Source organism: Grampus griseus, assembly GCF_964374135.1.
Source record: "Grampus griseus genome assembly, chromosome: 8".
NCBI classification, from domain to species: domain Eukaryota; kingdom Metazoa; phylum Chordata; class Mammalia; order Artiodactyla; family Delphinidae; genus Grampus; species Grampus griseus.
The window spans coordinates 12,601,508-12,617,270 of NC_139002.1; the positions used below are offsets into that span (position 1 = coordinate 12,601,508).

Sequence of the window (15,763 nt, forward strand, 5' to 3'; positions counted from 1 at the left end):
GCAAATGCAAACTACTCCTATGTCTGGCCCGGCTCTGCCTGCCTTGGTAGCCTGCCAGCTGACACACCATGGTGGCAGGGCCGGCTCCTGAGCCTTGCAAGGGAACCTCGGAGAAGCCAAAAGGGTCCTGATCTGAGATCTATCTAGTCTGGGATCAATGAAACCAGCTGGGCTTAATCTAAATTTCCTTACATGTTAGTCATTTGTGTATTACTCCAATCTTGCTTTGTCTAAGCACTACTTATAAAATGTAGCCTACTTAAAAAATGTAAAAGCCTACGTGAGCCTCATCTTGTGCAGAAATAGAAATAAAAGTACAGGTTAGAGTCACTGCATATTTTTTTCTAATACTCATTACAATAAATATGAAACCACTGCAATTAAAAAATAGTTCTACCACTAAAATCGTCTCAAGGAGCGCTAACCGTTCATGTATAACACTTTGGGACAAGGCTGATATTAACCCAAGTGCTGTGGGGACCTGGTTCCATGGGTATTTGGGGGAGCAGGGGAAAAATGAGCCCCAGGAGAACCTCCAAACGAGGTGTTCAAAAGGGGTGATGGGATGAGGCAAGATGTTTTTATCTCCAGTGGACAGACATCTCCACTTTATCCTGCCCGATTCCTGACGCTGGTGAGCAACCATGTGGGTTTACTTGGAAGAAGGTCATGCTGGAGCCTCCGTGAATCGTGCCATACTCGATGGCGGTCTGGTCCGCCAGGTCGTCCACCGACTCAATGGGCACATCCATGCGCTGCACGGTCAGGAAGGCTGCCAGGTTGGCTGTGTAGGATGAGATGATGATCAGCGTGAACGCCCACCTAGGTAGGAAAAGACCGAGACGTCATCATTGCCGGGGCAGCCCAGGAGTCTTAAACCCCATCCCCAGTCCTGCTGCGACACGGGAGAGACCAGGTGGCCCTCTTCTGAGGGGCCTAGTGGGGGAAGAGAGAGGAGGCAGGGCATCTGATGTCAACAGAAACGAACGGCTTGGGAGGGTGGCCTAGAAGAAGACAGTGGTTTTCTTTCTCTTATTTCCTAAAGGAGGTGATTACTGGGTTTCTACTCAGAAGAAGTGTGTCTATGAACATGAGACAGCTTGAGAGATGGTGAGTAACGAGCTAGTGAATGAGCTAAGGGTGCCAGCCCTGGAGGCTCTGTTCAGAGCTAGACCTGGGACGCCTCCCGCAGCCCCGTCATGATGCAGCCGACATTCAGAGCAGCATCGCCGTGTACTGAGCACCTACTGTGAGCCACACCCACTATCTCCTGTACTCCCTACAACTCAGGGAGGTGAAAACCTTATCCTGATTTTACAGAAGAGAAAACCGAGGCTCAGAGAAGCAAAGTCACGTGGCCAAGTGCCTGAGAAATTTGTATTCTAGAACCAGTTCTACAAATTGTAACAGCAGAAACTCTTCAAGATGAACTGGTGAAAAGCACCTTCGGACTGCTGAGAAGTTGGAATTAGAAAATGCTTTTAGGGCTTCCCTGGTGGCGCAGTGGTTGGGAGTCTGCCTGCCGATGCAGGGGACACGGGTTCGTGCCCTGCTCCGGGAGGATCCCACATGCCGCGGAGCGGCTGGGCCCGTGAGCCATGGCCACTGGGCCTGCGCGTCCGGAGCCTGTGCTCCGCGGCGGGAGGGGCCACAACAGTGAGAGGCCCACGTACCGGAAAAAAAAAATGCTTTTACAATGGTCGTGCTATTTCAGAATGGAAGGTTGTTTTATTGGGCAGATCGGACTTATTTAAAATTAGAATAGTTTTGCAACTCAGGCAGCATACATGCTAAAGTCATTAAAACCAATTTGCTCACTTAAGTAGGTTAAACAAGACTTCTACCATCTGGTCAGCAGTGTGGATCTGCTTCCTGATCCATTTGTTTATAGGGGTTCAAAGATATATGTAAGCACAACTGAGGCTGGATAATCGCCAAATTCTGAACCAGTGGAGTCTGAATTAATGAGGCTTCACTCAGTATGAAGACATTGCCAACCAAGGCATAGTGTTTGCCAGGGGCTGCAGCAGCCGGCAGCTTCCAGGTGGATTTCCAAGAGCAGGAAGTCCCATTGTCCCCTTTGCCACGTGTCCAAGAATTCCTTCAGGCTGCCTCCCAGGAGTGAAGGAACAGGGGCATCCCTCAACTTGATGGGCGCATCCACGCACGCCAGATCACCAGTAAGGGATCTGGTTTTAGTTCTGGCTTTGTCCAGTTCCACCTGTGAGACCTTGGGGAAAAGCCACACACTTCCTCTGAGCTCGTTTGCTTGTCTAATAAATGGGGGATAATAATGTCTGGTCCACCTGTCTTTGGAGTGTTGTGAGATCAGGTGAGATAATATGTCATTAGTGACTAATAATCTGTAAAGGATGAGATGAGTGTGAGATACAGAGACATGTAGAGATGCAATGAAAATCATTTGTCCACCTTTCCTACTTGTGACCTGTAAGGGCCAGGAGTCCCTCCATCTGCAAAACCTGTTCTCCTTGCTCCTGCCTGGGCTCTTACAGTCTCTTGGAAGTTGTTTCTCATGAGCTTCCCCCAGAGGAGGCTGGGGTGGTGGTGGTGAGTGGTCCCCAGGTGGAGGTGTGCATTCGGAAGCTGCTCTGCCACACTGTCGTGGGTTAATGAGCCCTGGGTGTGGACATGACCTCAGAGCTGGCTGGGGAGCTTCCCCCAGCCCCATGGCTACACTCTGGCATCCGTTCTGCCCTGGGCAGCCATGTGGCTGCTTTTGCCACTGGTCACAAAGGACGGGTCAGAGAGAGTAAGTAGCTCATTGCAAGCCCGTCACCTTTGCTGACAAAGCAAATCATGCCCACTCTCCCTCCAGAGGGGCCAGTGGAGACTTGCTCCTGGGTGAAAGGGGCATTATCACTGTGAAGCTGGCATTCTCGGCAACGGGGCATTTTCCGTTGCTTGCTCTGGGTGAGGGTGCCACGGTAGGCCACGATGGCCCTGTTTTCTGACCTCCCACTCCCCAGGGAGCCAACCTAACTGAGGCCCTGATTTTATAACCAAGAATTCCAAGAGGCAGAGGGGTGCACCAACACCCCTGGGTCGGGCTGGGAAGGGCCGAGCCTCCCTTCCACAGACGCTCTGGCGCAGCGTAACCGAGCCACCTGGGGCCAGCTCTTTAAAGCACTGCTGAGCCAGTGGGCTGAGCCGACAGCCTGTAGGACAGGTGGTTCCCCTCAGCACCGGGGCAGACTTTCGCTGGAGGAGGGAATTCCTGGGGGGGTGGGAGCTGACAGGTGAAGGCAGCAGGCAATGGAGCCCTGCGTGCAGCACATGGGAACAAGCACCTCTGGAAGGGAAAGCCCAAGCAGAAAGGGATCAGAATCTGCCGCTGACTTCTCATCTATGGGTTTCTGCCCAGATTTCCTGGATTTTGAGGGAGCTCTGTGGCTGTGCCTGACAAGACCATCCTTTCTGCCAGGGAACGTGAGACCCAGCTCTCCACAGTGATCCGCTCAGTGACTCCTGGGCACAACCTGATAATGGGTGAACACCTTGCCCCAAGGGTTTAAATCCTACTGTATCAGTCCCAGCTGTGCTTCCACCTGCCCATCAGCCCCAGTCCAGTGGCTCCTAGGTAACTGTCCAGATACCACACTGTCCCCAGCACCCATGCCCCTTTCCTTTTCCTCTGGCTTACACGGGCTGAGAAGGAGAGGAGCGAATGAAGGTTGTAAGTCCTATAAGCTGTGACACCAAACCTGACAGTGGGTTTTTAAGTGAGGATGGGAAACTTGCCTTTCAACACTACATCGGTATTTCATTTCCCCCCATAGTGGCCTAATAGCAATGATTTATGTAGCACTTCCAAATTTTCAGAGAACTTTCCCACACATCAAATCATTCCACCATGTTCCTTTTGCCCTGCCAAGAGGAGAAGGGAGCTCCAGAAAGAGGCTGGCTGACTGTCCGTGTAGACCACGATGGCAACTTGCTCCCTGAGGTCCTGTCCAACTCCGAGCTACTAACAGCTTGCGTTTTCCCACACCTGCTAAGGTGGATGGGTCTGGCGGGCCCCCAGAGCCAGGTGCAGAGGGGCAAAGCTCCAGAAAGCTGCTGGAGGGGGCGTGGGCTTGGATTTCTCCTGCAGGGACTTCCTGCTACATGCTTACATTTGCATAAATCTGCATATGTGTTCACAGGCCCTGCCTCTCAACCTCTGGTCGTTTTCAGGTCAGGAAGTTATAACTGCTTTGCTGTGGGCCGTCAAGGCATTTTCTCACTCGGTCTCCTTTCCTGCCTTAGCTCCCCTCTGCATCTAGACCTCCAAGGCAGAGAACAGAGAAGGAGAAAAGATGGCACAAAGCGCACCCAGCCACTGCCCCCAAACCCTCTGTGCTGGCAGAGGCTGTCCTAGGGCAGAGCTGAGGTTCCTGCCTACCGGAAGCTGGATCAGGGCTCATCGGAGGACCCAGGATCTTACCAGACGCCACTGACGCAGCGGGTGGATAAGGCGCGAGGCGCGATGGTGGAGCCCTGCTGCATGAAGCCCCCGACCGGGAACCAGAGGCTGTTGCCGAGGGAGTACTGATTCACCAGGAGGTTGCACCGGCCCTGGGCACACGGGTGGGGTGTGTACCACTCGTAGGGCGTCAACCTGTGAAAGAAAGGGACACATACCAGTGCTGCGGAGGATGGGCGTGAAGGAAGGGGTGCTGAGGGTGTGAGGGCGCTCCCCTGCCTGGCCTCGCCCCGAGACCTTGGTAGCTGGCCTGTGGCCTTGGCTAAGCCCCTCCCCTCTAAGGGACTTGGGTGTTCCCCCTGAAAAATGAGAAAGTTGGACTATGTTGGCAGTTTGGGAACTGTTTTTCTTTAATCAAAGAAACATCTTAGTTTTTTCAAAATAAATCAAGTCACAGAATAGACGGCTGGGAATTGCTTGTTCTGCCTCCTTCAGTTCCCCAAAGTGACCAGAGAGAGACCCTACAGCCCCACGGAGCCATGGCTTGAAAGCCGTCGGCCTAGAGTAGTAATTCTCAAACTTTAACTGACATCAGAATCACCAAGAGGGCTTGGGAGAGCACAGATGGCGGCAAAAGCGTCTGATTCGGCGCATTGGGTTGAGGCCTAGAACCTGCAAGTGCCTAGCTGATGTGGATGCCACTGGTCCAGGGACCACACTTTGTGAACCACTGGCCCAGATGGTCCCTCAGGCTCAGGCCCTGGTTCTCAACCCTGTCTGTGTTTCAGACTCACCTGGGAGCTTTTTTTTTTTTTTTTTTTGCGGTACGCGGGCCTCTCACTGTTGTGGCCTCTCCCGTTGTGGAGCACAGGCTCTGGACGCACAGTCACAGAGGCGATGGCTCACAGGCGCAGCCGCTCTGCGGCATGTGGGGTCTTCCCGGACCGGGGCACGAACCCGTGTCCCCTGCATCGGCAGGCGGACTCAACCACTGCGCCACCAGGGAAGCTCTGGGAACTTCTGAAATAATGCCAATACCTGGATTCCACACCCAGAGGTTCTGATTTAATTTGTCCAGGTAAGGCCTGGATATCAGCATTTTTAGGGCTCCCCAGCTGAGCATGATGGGCACACGGGGTTGAGAAGGGTGGCGCTCCCCCCGCTGTCGCTCGCAGCCTCACGCTGGCCTCTCTCTCCCAGCGGTACCTCTAATGCCCTTTCTTCCTGCCCACCAGACACATGCTCTCCCTCTTCCGCCCCAGCCTGTCTCCCACACAAAGCCTTCCAGCTCTGATGTGAGAGACGCGTCTGGGCGTGTGCTGAGCAGAGCAGGGCAGGTCTGCCTCTTCACAGGGTGTTACCATCATCCCCGGCCTTCCCTGCAGCCTAGTGCGCACGTGCCATGCTGCAGGGCTGGCCCACATTCCCATCGCTGCCGCCTGTTCCCGAATACAAGGCCAATGTGCCATCGCTGGCCCCTGCCCCAAGATGTGCCCCTTCTCTTCGTGGCCTGCGGGGCTGGCTTGTGCCCGTGGTGCCTCACCTCGGTGGTTCCCAAGCCTACGGGCCATTGGAAGTGAGCTCCAAAAATACAGATTTCCAGGCCCCATCCCTAGAGATTTGGAGACGATCAGACATAGAAATTCAAGTTTTTTAAAGCTCCTTGTGTGACTGTGGTTATCAGCTGGCTTGGGAACTGCTGCCTTAGAGCAGTGGTTTTCAAATATCTTTTCACCTCTAAAATCTTACCCGGAAGTACAATATATAAGAGAAAAGTGGAGCTGGTCTGAATGAAGACGGGCTGAGGTCCCAGAGCTCTGGCTGTCCAGCCTCTTCACATCGCCCCTCCACGTCTCTGTAAACTTCCAGGAGCCTCCACGCTCGGGGAACCCTGTCTGAAAGCCACTACCTTGGGCCAGATTACCCTACGCTCAGATATTACGTATATAGGGTATTATAGATATATGTATATATAGGATGTATGATCAGACCTTTTGTACAGTTTCTTCTTGGTTAATCTTTTTGTTAATTCTGGATCCTAGGGGGCAGTGTGTGCATGTGTGTGTGTGTTTGTGTGTGTGTGTGTTTGTGTGTATGTGTAGGGCAGAGAAGAGGGGCTGTTTAAGCCCCCAGGGCTGATTGAAAAGCTTCAGGCTGTGGCAGGCGTGGTGAAGCAGCCGTGTGTGTGTGTGTGTGTGTGTGTGTGTGTGTGTGTGTGTGTGTGTCTGGTAACCAAGCCCTAAGACCATTTGCAGGCCTCCGAGGTCACCTGAGAGCCATGGCTTACTACACACAGGGGCTCAATCAAAGGGAGCAAGAGCGAACTGCAGGGCAGCGGAGACAGGACTCAGGCAGACAGTTTCGTTTGAGCAGCCGCAGGCAGTGCGGCCAAGTGCAGAGGGGAAGCCTCGCCAGTCGACACGGACGACAGATACTTGACAGTGGCAATGCCTACAGGCCCGGGGCGGGGGGTGGTGGCGCCCGAGTGCCAAAGCATCAGCAGCCTTTGAAGACGACCAGGTTGTAAGCAAGGCCTTTCCCTGTTTGGTTGGATCTCATGGGCCAGGGAGGACTTCCTGAACTTGGCTTTGATCTCCACTGGAAGAGGCTCAGACTGAGTGATTCAATGCCTCTCGGGCAGGCTGGGAACTGCCCTGGAGTTTGGAACCCCGCAGTTCCTTGGGGCTCCATCTTCTAACCGGAGGGAGCACAGTCTCCCCTCAAGCACTGAATAGACATGCTCTTGGGGAAGACCCCACCCCACAGAGGTGGAATGTTCACTACAGAATCATCGGGCCCTGCTTCTGTGGCCCCAAGGCAAAGGAGACCGCTGGACCAGAGCCACTGTCAGCCCTTGAGAAGCTCCTCCGGGGTGGTGAGCTGAGCACTGGGTGGGAATCGGGGATCTGAGGGAATGACCCTGAGCCACAAGAGCTTGTGCTGCTTCTGGGGAGTCAGCTGGCTCTCCTGAAGCCCAGGCTGGTCCAACCGAGCCTCAGAGAGAAACAACCCTCTCTGTGCCTCTTGCTGGGATGCTCCTCGGCTTCTTCCGTAGGCCCAGGGACAGTCTCTGGTTTCCGGGGGCGGGGGCGGGGGCGCTGGTTCTCTCCCCAACCCCTGATCTGGACCACGTGTCTCAACTCAGCTCTGCTTGCCAATGCTTCTCTCTGTCCTGCCCCCCTGCTGCCAGCCGCCCTCCACAGTCCCCATTCAACAAGGCAGCTGTGCTTTCACAGACAGACTCGGGCTGGGGAAGGGCCAGGCCCTCTGCAGAGGAGGCCTCCAGTCCCCCACTCCAGATTTGCAGGCTCTGCTTCTTGTCATTCAGCACTTTGTAGCAGATCCTGGCAAGGACGGATGCCAGGGCTGCCAAAGGCTCGGAACTTAATCGGAGTGATCTTCCTGCCACCTTCCTCCCCTCCTCTCTCTCCCTAAGCTCCTACACAAGCAGGCGGGCTGGAGACTGGGGAACGAGAGGGCTAAGAGGCAGGGGCGCAGAAGCAAATGCGGACAAGCTCGCCTGTCTTCTCTGCGCATAGTAGGGGATGTGGGCAAAGACGGATGGATGGGCAGTGCCAGGTCAACAGCTGGGCAGAGTGGTTCAGGTCCTGAGTCCCTCTCCCGTCCCTCTGGTTTGGCACCAAGGGCTTCTCAACCCACCGTTCTGTGGCTCCCCACCCCCTCCCATGCAGTTCCCAGAGGTGGACACGAGGTGGCGGTGTGAGGACAGGGAAGGGGAGAGGAGAGTACCGAGCCACTAGGAAGAGGACACAGCTGACGGCCAGATAGGCTAGAAGCATGAAGAGCCAGACGCCAGGAGAAAAAGGGTCCAGGAAGGAGAAATAGCCGGGTCTGCGGCCCTGGAAATGGAAATAAAAACAAGATTCACCGTCTACATTCAGTCAGCATGACCCTTGGGAAGGGCAGGGCAGGGCAGAGGGGATGGTGACCTGGGTCTGGCCCCAGATTGCATTGCCTCGGGTTATGGGTGATTGGTTTAAATGACACAGGGCTGAAGGTGTAGAGGGGGCTGCTCTGAAACACTTACCCAGCCCTGATCTCAGAAGATGAAACAAAAGAACAGCCGGGGGCCTCGTTACTTCCTAGGATGAAGGAGGCTCTGTGCTGGGCAAGCAGAACAGCCCTCAGTGCCCCTTATGTGCTGTCCCCACATCCTCCAGGGGCAGTGTGTTTGGGCTCTGAAGCACTTTTGAACTGTTGATGTCTGCAGTGGTGGATGGAACGCTAGCCCCCCACTCAGACACTCACCTCTTTCTCGTGAGGATGCTAATATGACAGGCATCCTTGGTTTATCTGTTTGCAGTGTGATCTCACGCACAGTGAGACCTTCTCAAACCGGTGCTGTGAGGCCCAGATTCTTATTTTCATTGTATTAGGGAAGAAATCAAAGCCCAGGGCACTCGAGAGATGTGTCCAAGGTTATAGGGCTAATCAGTGGAAGAGCTGGGACTCAAATGCACGCTTCCTGACACAAAGCCCAGGGCTTGTACCATGATGCTGTGGGGAAAATGTTTGTCTCCAGCACAGGGACATGGTTGACTAGAGTCATGGGAGCCAAAGGATGGAGCCAGGAACAGAGAGCTGAGGACCAAGCTCCAGGGCATTTTCTGTAGGAAAGTGAGACAGAATGAGAAGGAGTTCCAGAACCTGGTCCCAGTCTTCAGCTGTGTGGTCTCTGGCAAGTGCACACCCCCCCTTCAGCCTCCGTTGGAGCTGGACTAGATCAAAGGTGACACCCTGGTGACCTGCAGCCCACAGACAACTTGTTTGTTTACCTGCAGTGCTTACCCATTTTGATTAATTGCCAACATTAAATGATTGGGAGATTTCACATAAAAATCCAGATTTCTGGCTTAAAAAAATGGGCGATCTGGCAACACTGGGCCTAATTCTCAACCAGCTGGAGCTGAGTGGCGGCTGCCCAGTCAAGACAGGGCCCCTCTCTGCAGCTCCCCACGGCTGCCTTGGTCTTGCATCAGGCTTACTTCTTCCATTTACTCTGAAACCGCTGGACTAGATGCTCCCTAAAGACCACTCTAAATTGAAAATGATATGATTTTATGATTCCAGGAATCTAGGAAGTCCATTGATAGGGCAGAAAATCAGTATTAAGCTCAGGGGTTCTACAAACGTGTAAACTTTCGAGCTCAAGTATATATGAGTCACGGCACAGCCTACTGTCACTAACAAGGTATATGTCACTTTTACACTGGGGTCCCCAGAAACACAAAGGGCAGCTGCCTATGCCAGTACTGATCTCAACCAGCTTTCTGGGCTTTCGTTATCCAAGGACAGCCAGACCATGGAGCCCATGCTGAGAAACTCTAGGTAACAATAGCTGTCCCAGTGCAGCATCTAAGGAGCGGGGGAGACAACGCTGCATGGTCCCCTTGTATCCGAACGGCTCCAGTCGTGGGTGATTTTCGACTTCTCTTCTGGTGGGCTTTCCATCCCTTCCCAGAAAGCCAGTAGGCAAATTCCCAAAGCACTTGGGAGTACAGTTTTTACACTCCCATTTGGGGACACAGTCCGGAGGGTACAGAGTGAAGAAGTCAAAGCTTATCCTCTGCCAGTGGGGCACCTGTTCTTGGGCCCTTCATCAGTGTGACAGTGACCCCTTGGGTGGTCTGTCTGAAACTGGTTTTCTCTCCCAATAAGGCTGAGACCAGGGAACTGCCCTTTGATACCAATTGCAAGTACTCTGCCTCATGTGCATTCATGCTTGAGCTGCACAGAACACTCAGGCGATTGACTGGGAAAATAAAACAACTTGAGGGACAAAGCCCAGTGAGCAAGGGAACAGGAGAGAAATGGGGAATGGGCCCTTTAAGTATGTCTGGTCCTATCACTATGTAAATTCTCTAACAGGAAGAAGGACTCAAGAGCAGCAGAATGAGAGTCCCGAGTTAGTCATTCTTGTGTCCATCACGGGCTAACCATGTCTTTGTCTTCATCCTAAGAGCCAGTGGCAGACAAAGGAAGACACAGAGTGAGTCCAGAAGGGGGAAGAAGGTCCTCATGATGCATATACACCTTCTGCAGCAGAAATCACTAGCATGGGCCACTCCTGGGGTCCTTCTATCCCCCAGAGCTTCTCTGGGCAAACGGACATGAATTCTACGCCTGTCGCTCATGACTATTTCACTCTGTGTCTCCCAGTTGAGAGATATCCAAGAGAAAAAAATCTTTCATTGTAGCTTTCTGAATCTGAAACCCCATTAGATGCTCAATGTCAGAAATCTATACCTGATTATATCACAACAAGTGAAATTGAGGAAAATGACAGCACTATTTAAAGCTGCCATATTTGGTTATGGGTGATAAGAAATGATGCACAGCCATGGGAAAAATTCCTGGAGACTCAAGTTATAAAACATAGAACATCACACAAACAAGGATCAAGACATAAACAGAGCTCCATTGGAAACATATCAGTCACGTTGGCAAGGCAACATCTGATTCCACTTGTGATTGACTGACGCCAACCAGAAGAGCAAGGAATGGGCAGTCATTTGAGATTTGGGTCTGAGCTCGCACAGCCTAGGCTTGGGCTGAGCCCAAGCTGTTTTTCTGATGCCAAAGAGAAGTATGTTACTTGTAAGGCTCTGACCGCCTACCTTTTTTTTTTTTTCCTATGCAGATGCTTTTGATTGCTTCCTTCCCCAAAGACATCTGAGTACTGGTGCTTGGGGCAAATCAGGTGTCACACGCCACAGGCATTTCTTCCTAGTAATAGATTTTCCTTAACCCAAAGGATATATGACGGTGATGCTCTTCTTCTGAAGAACTCAAAATGCTTCACTACGTTCTCTTGATTTCAGTACCCAGTTCTCCATATTGACAGATGGAAGAACTGCGACCCACGGAGATTAAGCGCCTTGCTCAAATCACTGGTGATGGCTTCAATTTCTCTGGTGCTCATTCGCCAACTGTGCCATAGGGATGCCATGCTCTCCTTCTTTCAAATGGCAGCTGTACCACGTCTCCCTCTCCTTTTTATCTTTGAATTTGCTCCAATAAACTCCTTCATTAATGCCATGCCTTCTTCCCAATACCAATAGAATCCCAACCTACTCAATCTCACCCCCTTAAAGTACTCTAAACATCATTTATTTATACCCATCATCATTTATGATGACTCTGTTGCATTTATAGGCATTTGTATTGATTTATACGTGTCTCTGTTGACTACAGGTTGGGCTGGTTCCTTCTGGCGAATACAACCACTTTGAAGGTAGATAACTGGTTATATATAGTCTATGCCCCAAATGTCTATGACAGATCAAGTCCTGCAGATGGGGTGGAAAATGAGACGGCACCAAAATGAAAACTGGTTCCTTGACTTGTGTACTGTCCACCTCAGAGACAATGATGCTTCAGACTGACCACACCAGAGCCAGCATCACTGATGCCATCTGATGGTGAAAGAGACTGGGCTGGTCACCCAATGATCACAACCCCTGCATGGTGAGGCCCTTTGAATGTTAGCAGTGGAGCTGTCCATGGAGCTATGAAGTGGTACTAACCTTCCCTTGCCTGTTGAAAATTCCTCTTATCCATAAAGAAAATCCGTGAACTCACTGATACTTCCTTCTCTATGTACTAGAAGAAATGACATTATAGTAAGGAAGTAAGTGCTTTCCCAGAGTCTGAAGCCAAATGCATAAGGACACCGGAGCCAGGTAATGCAGGGCAGGTAGTGAATTAAAACGCAGACTCTGGAGTCAGCCTGTCCAGGATTGAATCCTGGCTGTGCCACGTACCATTATGTGTCCCTGTGCAAGTTACTTCACCTCTCTGGGTCTCCATTTCCTCTTTTGTAACATGGGGGTAGTAATAAAACCTACCTCATGGGTTGTTTTAACACACCGTAAGTGCTGTAGAAGTGTTTGCTCCCCCTCTGTCTAATGGTAGCCACGAGTGAAGGGGGTGCAGGGAGATGGTATATGACAAAAGAGGGAACTTCCTTTTATATTGATTCTCCCTCAGTGGACAAGAAATACTATCTTCTGTCCTATAGGAGCACGTGCTAAAGATGCTTGGAGGGAGAATGCCGTCTGGCCACAGTCGCTTTCCATAGCTCCTAGAGTTTCCATGGGTAATAATACATAAATCATGAGGGTTCCCCCAGGGCTCTCCAGGGAAGTGATTAGGGTAATACCAGGCTCTCTTCTGGAAGGCTGGCCCTTAGAAGCTGGTGATTGCAATCTTTGGAACTCAGTTCCACCTCAGCCTTCCCCAAAAAGTCAAGACAGAGTGGCTCAGATGTGCAGCAGGTTCTCCTGTGTCTATGTAAGGGCTGTGTACCCTCATCCCCATTTCCTACACACAAACCAGTGATAGCAACTCTCTTCCTTCCCTGAATCCGCTCCTTCTCCAGCACAGCCGATGACAAAGGCGCATCCTGTCCCCCATGTGGTTTTGCCAGGCTTTAGAACTAAATGGCCATTCATAGAGAGGTTTCTTTCCACTCCTACTTGTCATCAATGGCCAATAAGATACTCTTTAGGGCTAAGGGAAGCGCCAGGAGCCCATGGATAACCCCCCTCAGTGTGTCTGCAGTGGACTGTCTCGATGATACTTTGGTTTAGCACGCACTTCTCACATCCGGCTCCAAGAGTAAAAAAGAAGTAAGCAATTAATTCCTCTTCACTTAAAACACCCAGATGGGTTTGTTGCCTATATAACCCAGATGCTGGCATATCTATTTTCACTTTGCTGATTGGAAATCTGGCAGGAGAAGACCTAAGTTCTAAACCTGGCCCTGACCTTGCCTTGCTGAGTGATCCTAGGTGAGCCACTCAGCTTCGCTGGTGCTGTTTTCTTCTTCCAGAAAGTGGGACACCACAATCAACGTGAAGGGGGCGATGTGAGAACTACTAAAGTAATGTTGATAAAGTCCTTGAACTTCTTGAGAGAGGAGAACTCAATAAATAACCAATATTAACATGATTATACATTCAGGGAACCATATTTCCATTATATGGGCTATCATGTTACTTAGCTTTAAGGAACAGAACTTTATTCATTTTCTGTTTTCTTATAACAGAGTATTAAGCAGTATTAGAAATGATTCACTGGTTTACTTAGCTTTGTTCTCCATTTTCCTAGACAGTCTTTCTGAGATGAAACAGACCTTCTTGAAAAACAACTGATACATCCAGCAAAAATGCCAGACATTCATTTAATGTTGACATTTATTTCTTGCTCACTTTTTAATCACTGTCTGCTTTGTTTTTTTCTTTTCTGTTTTTTTTTTTTTTTTTTTTTTTTTTACTTTTGTTTAGAGATAAGACTCTAGCCAAGAGTTAAGAAGAGAAAAAGAACAGAGTGTGAAACTTTCACATTTGCTATTCAAAGGTGGAGCAGGACGTTGGACAGGAAAATAGTAAACTCACATTTTCAAGGGAGGCTTAGATGTTCTGGCTGGCTTAGGACACTATATGGGATCATAGATAGTATCCTCTGATTAGAAGGGATCTTGAAAGATCACCTAACACATGACCTTGACACAGAGAAATATACCTACTGTACCATAAAGATAGATAATTGGAAATGTATGGACTTGGAGATCGAAAACCTGGGTTCCATGCCACCCCACCATTGCACTCTCTTTCCTCTTTCCACTGCACCACTAGCCACGACTGGCCTCAGAATCCTTCTGTGCAAAATGGGAATCCTACTGCCTGCCTCGGGGGATGGCTGTACTAAACCAGAGACTGTATGTGAAAGTGCTTCATGAATAAAGAGGTGTTAGTCAACATACAAAAATACTGGACATACACCCAACCTCCTTGAATATATTGACACTGAATTGTTTAAACTTGATTATCCATTTGGGGCTATATGCGCCAATGTCAAATCCCAGGTTGGTTTCTGGCACGCTCTGATGAGGCTTTGCTTCAGCAGTCAGTGTGTGCTTGAGGCATACAAACTTACTTTAATATTAATCTGAGCAAAACATCATTAGGGAAATTGCTGCTGCAGAAAAAAAGACAGAGAGAAAACTACATGATACACTCTAACATCAAACGTGAATGGTTTTGTTTTTCTATGATCTTTCCTCTTCCATTCACAGATATTTGGGAGCTTACAGTATGCATCAATTCTATAGAACTCTGGACTGCAAAATGCATCAATTCGATAAAACCCTGAACTGCAAAATGCCCTTGGGGTTACACTGCTATGCTAAATACTGAACTTCTCAATAAGAAGAAATGTGCTAATATGCCAAGGAAATCAAGAGAGTCTTGAACTTCAGATGTCCAGTCGTTTGACTCCTATCTTTGCAGTACCAGGGGACACCCCAGATTCTAAAGGCTGAATCCTCCATGTATGGCCTGGAAGCTCATCTGGCCCCAGCCGGGGGTTCCCATGCCTTCTCAGGTCGGTGCTATGCTGTCTGTGGTATGTGGAGGCATCAGGGAGGGAGGGAGCAATGGGTTCAGGTGGCCGCCACGACCAGGCCTGAGCACAGGATGGGTCTGAGCTGCCCCAACATCTGCCTCCCCTCACTTTTTGTTCTCAAGGCCAATAGAGTAAAGGCCAGAAAGTAAAAAGAAATCTATTTGGGTCACTCATCCTACTGCCTGGAATACTGGGCCTCCTGGCAGAAGCCAGGCTCCTGGGGGTCAGTGCTGCTCGACCGTGAGCCACCAAGGGAAGTGGTGGTCACTGCCTGCAGAATCACAGGTCCCTCCCTCCCTCCCCCTTCCTTTCTTCCCTCTGTACTTATGAAGTAAATATCACATGTTTAGGATGAGATATTTTCCATACCAAAAATCATATCATAAAAATTTATGGTCTAATACCATACAATATCACTTATATGTGGAATCTAAAATGTGACACAAATGGACTTATGGACAAAACAGAAACAGACTCACAGACATAGAGAACAGACTTCTGGTTGCCAAGGGGAGGGGGGGTGGGGGAGGGTTGGATTGGGAGTTTGGGATTAGCAGATGCAAACTATTATATATAGAATCGATCAACAACAAAGTCCTATTGTATAGCACAGGGAACTCTATTCAGTATCCTGTAATAAACCATAATGGAAAAGAATATGAAAAAGAATATATAGGTACATATGCATAACGGAATCACTTTGCTGTATACCAGCAAAACTAACACAACATTGTAAATCAACTATACTTCAATTTTAAAAAATGTATGGTCTGGCAAAAGGGTACTTTCTCCCCAGTGTATCTCCCACTAGGATCTACTCAGGGAGAGAGAGATAAACAAAGAGTAATATAACGCAGCATATAGATGTTGTTATAGAGGTACAGGCAGAGGGCAGCAGCTCAGAGAAAGAAG

The 15,763-nt window shown here is 50.1% G+C and overlaps 1 protein-coding gene across 1 annotated transcript in view; it reads right to left on the bottom strand.

The window, feature by feature from the left end:
- Nucleotides 1-15,763, bottom strand: part of GRIK4 (glutamate ionotropic receptor kainate type subunit 4) — a gene marked incomplete at both ends in the record, with an annotated part of 310,516 nt that overhangs the window by 22,388 nt on the left and 272,365 nt on the right. Inside the window, 3 exons of the mRNA XM_082659887.1 lie at nucleotides 657-822; nucleotides 4,445-4,618; nucleotides 8,174-8,283. Coding sequence (XP_082516013.1) covers nucleotides 657-822; nucleotides 4,445-4,618; nucleotides 8,174-8,283 — 450 coding nt within the window. The remainder of the gene's footprint in view (nucleotides 1-656; nucleotides 823-4,444; nucleotides 4,619-8,173; nucleotides 8,284-15,763) is intronic.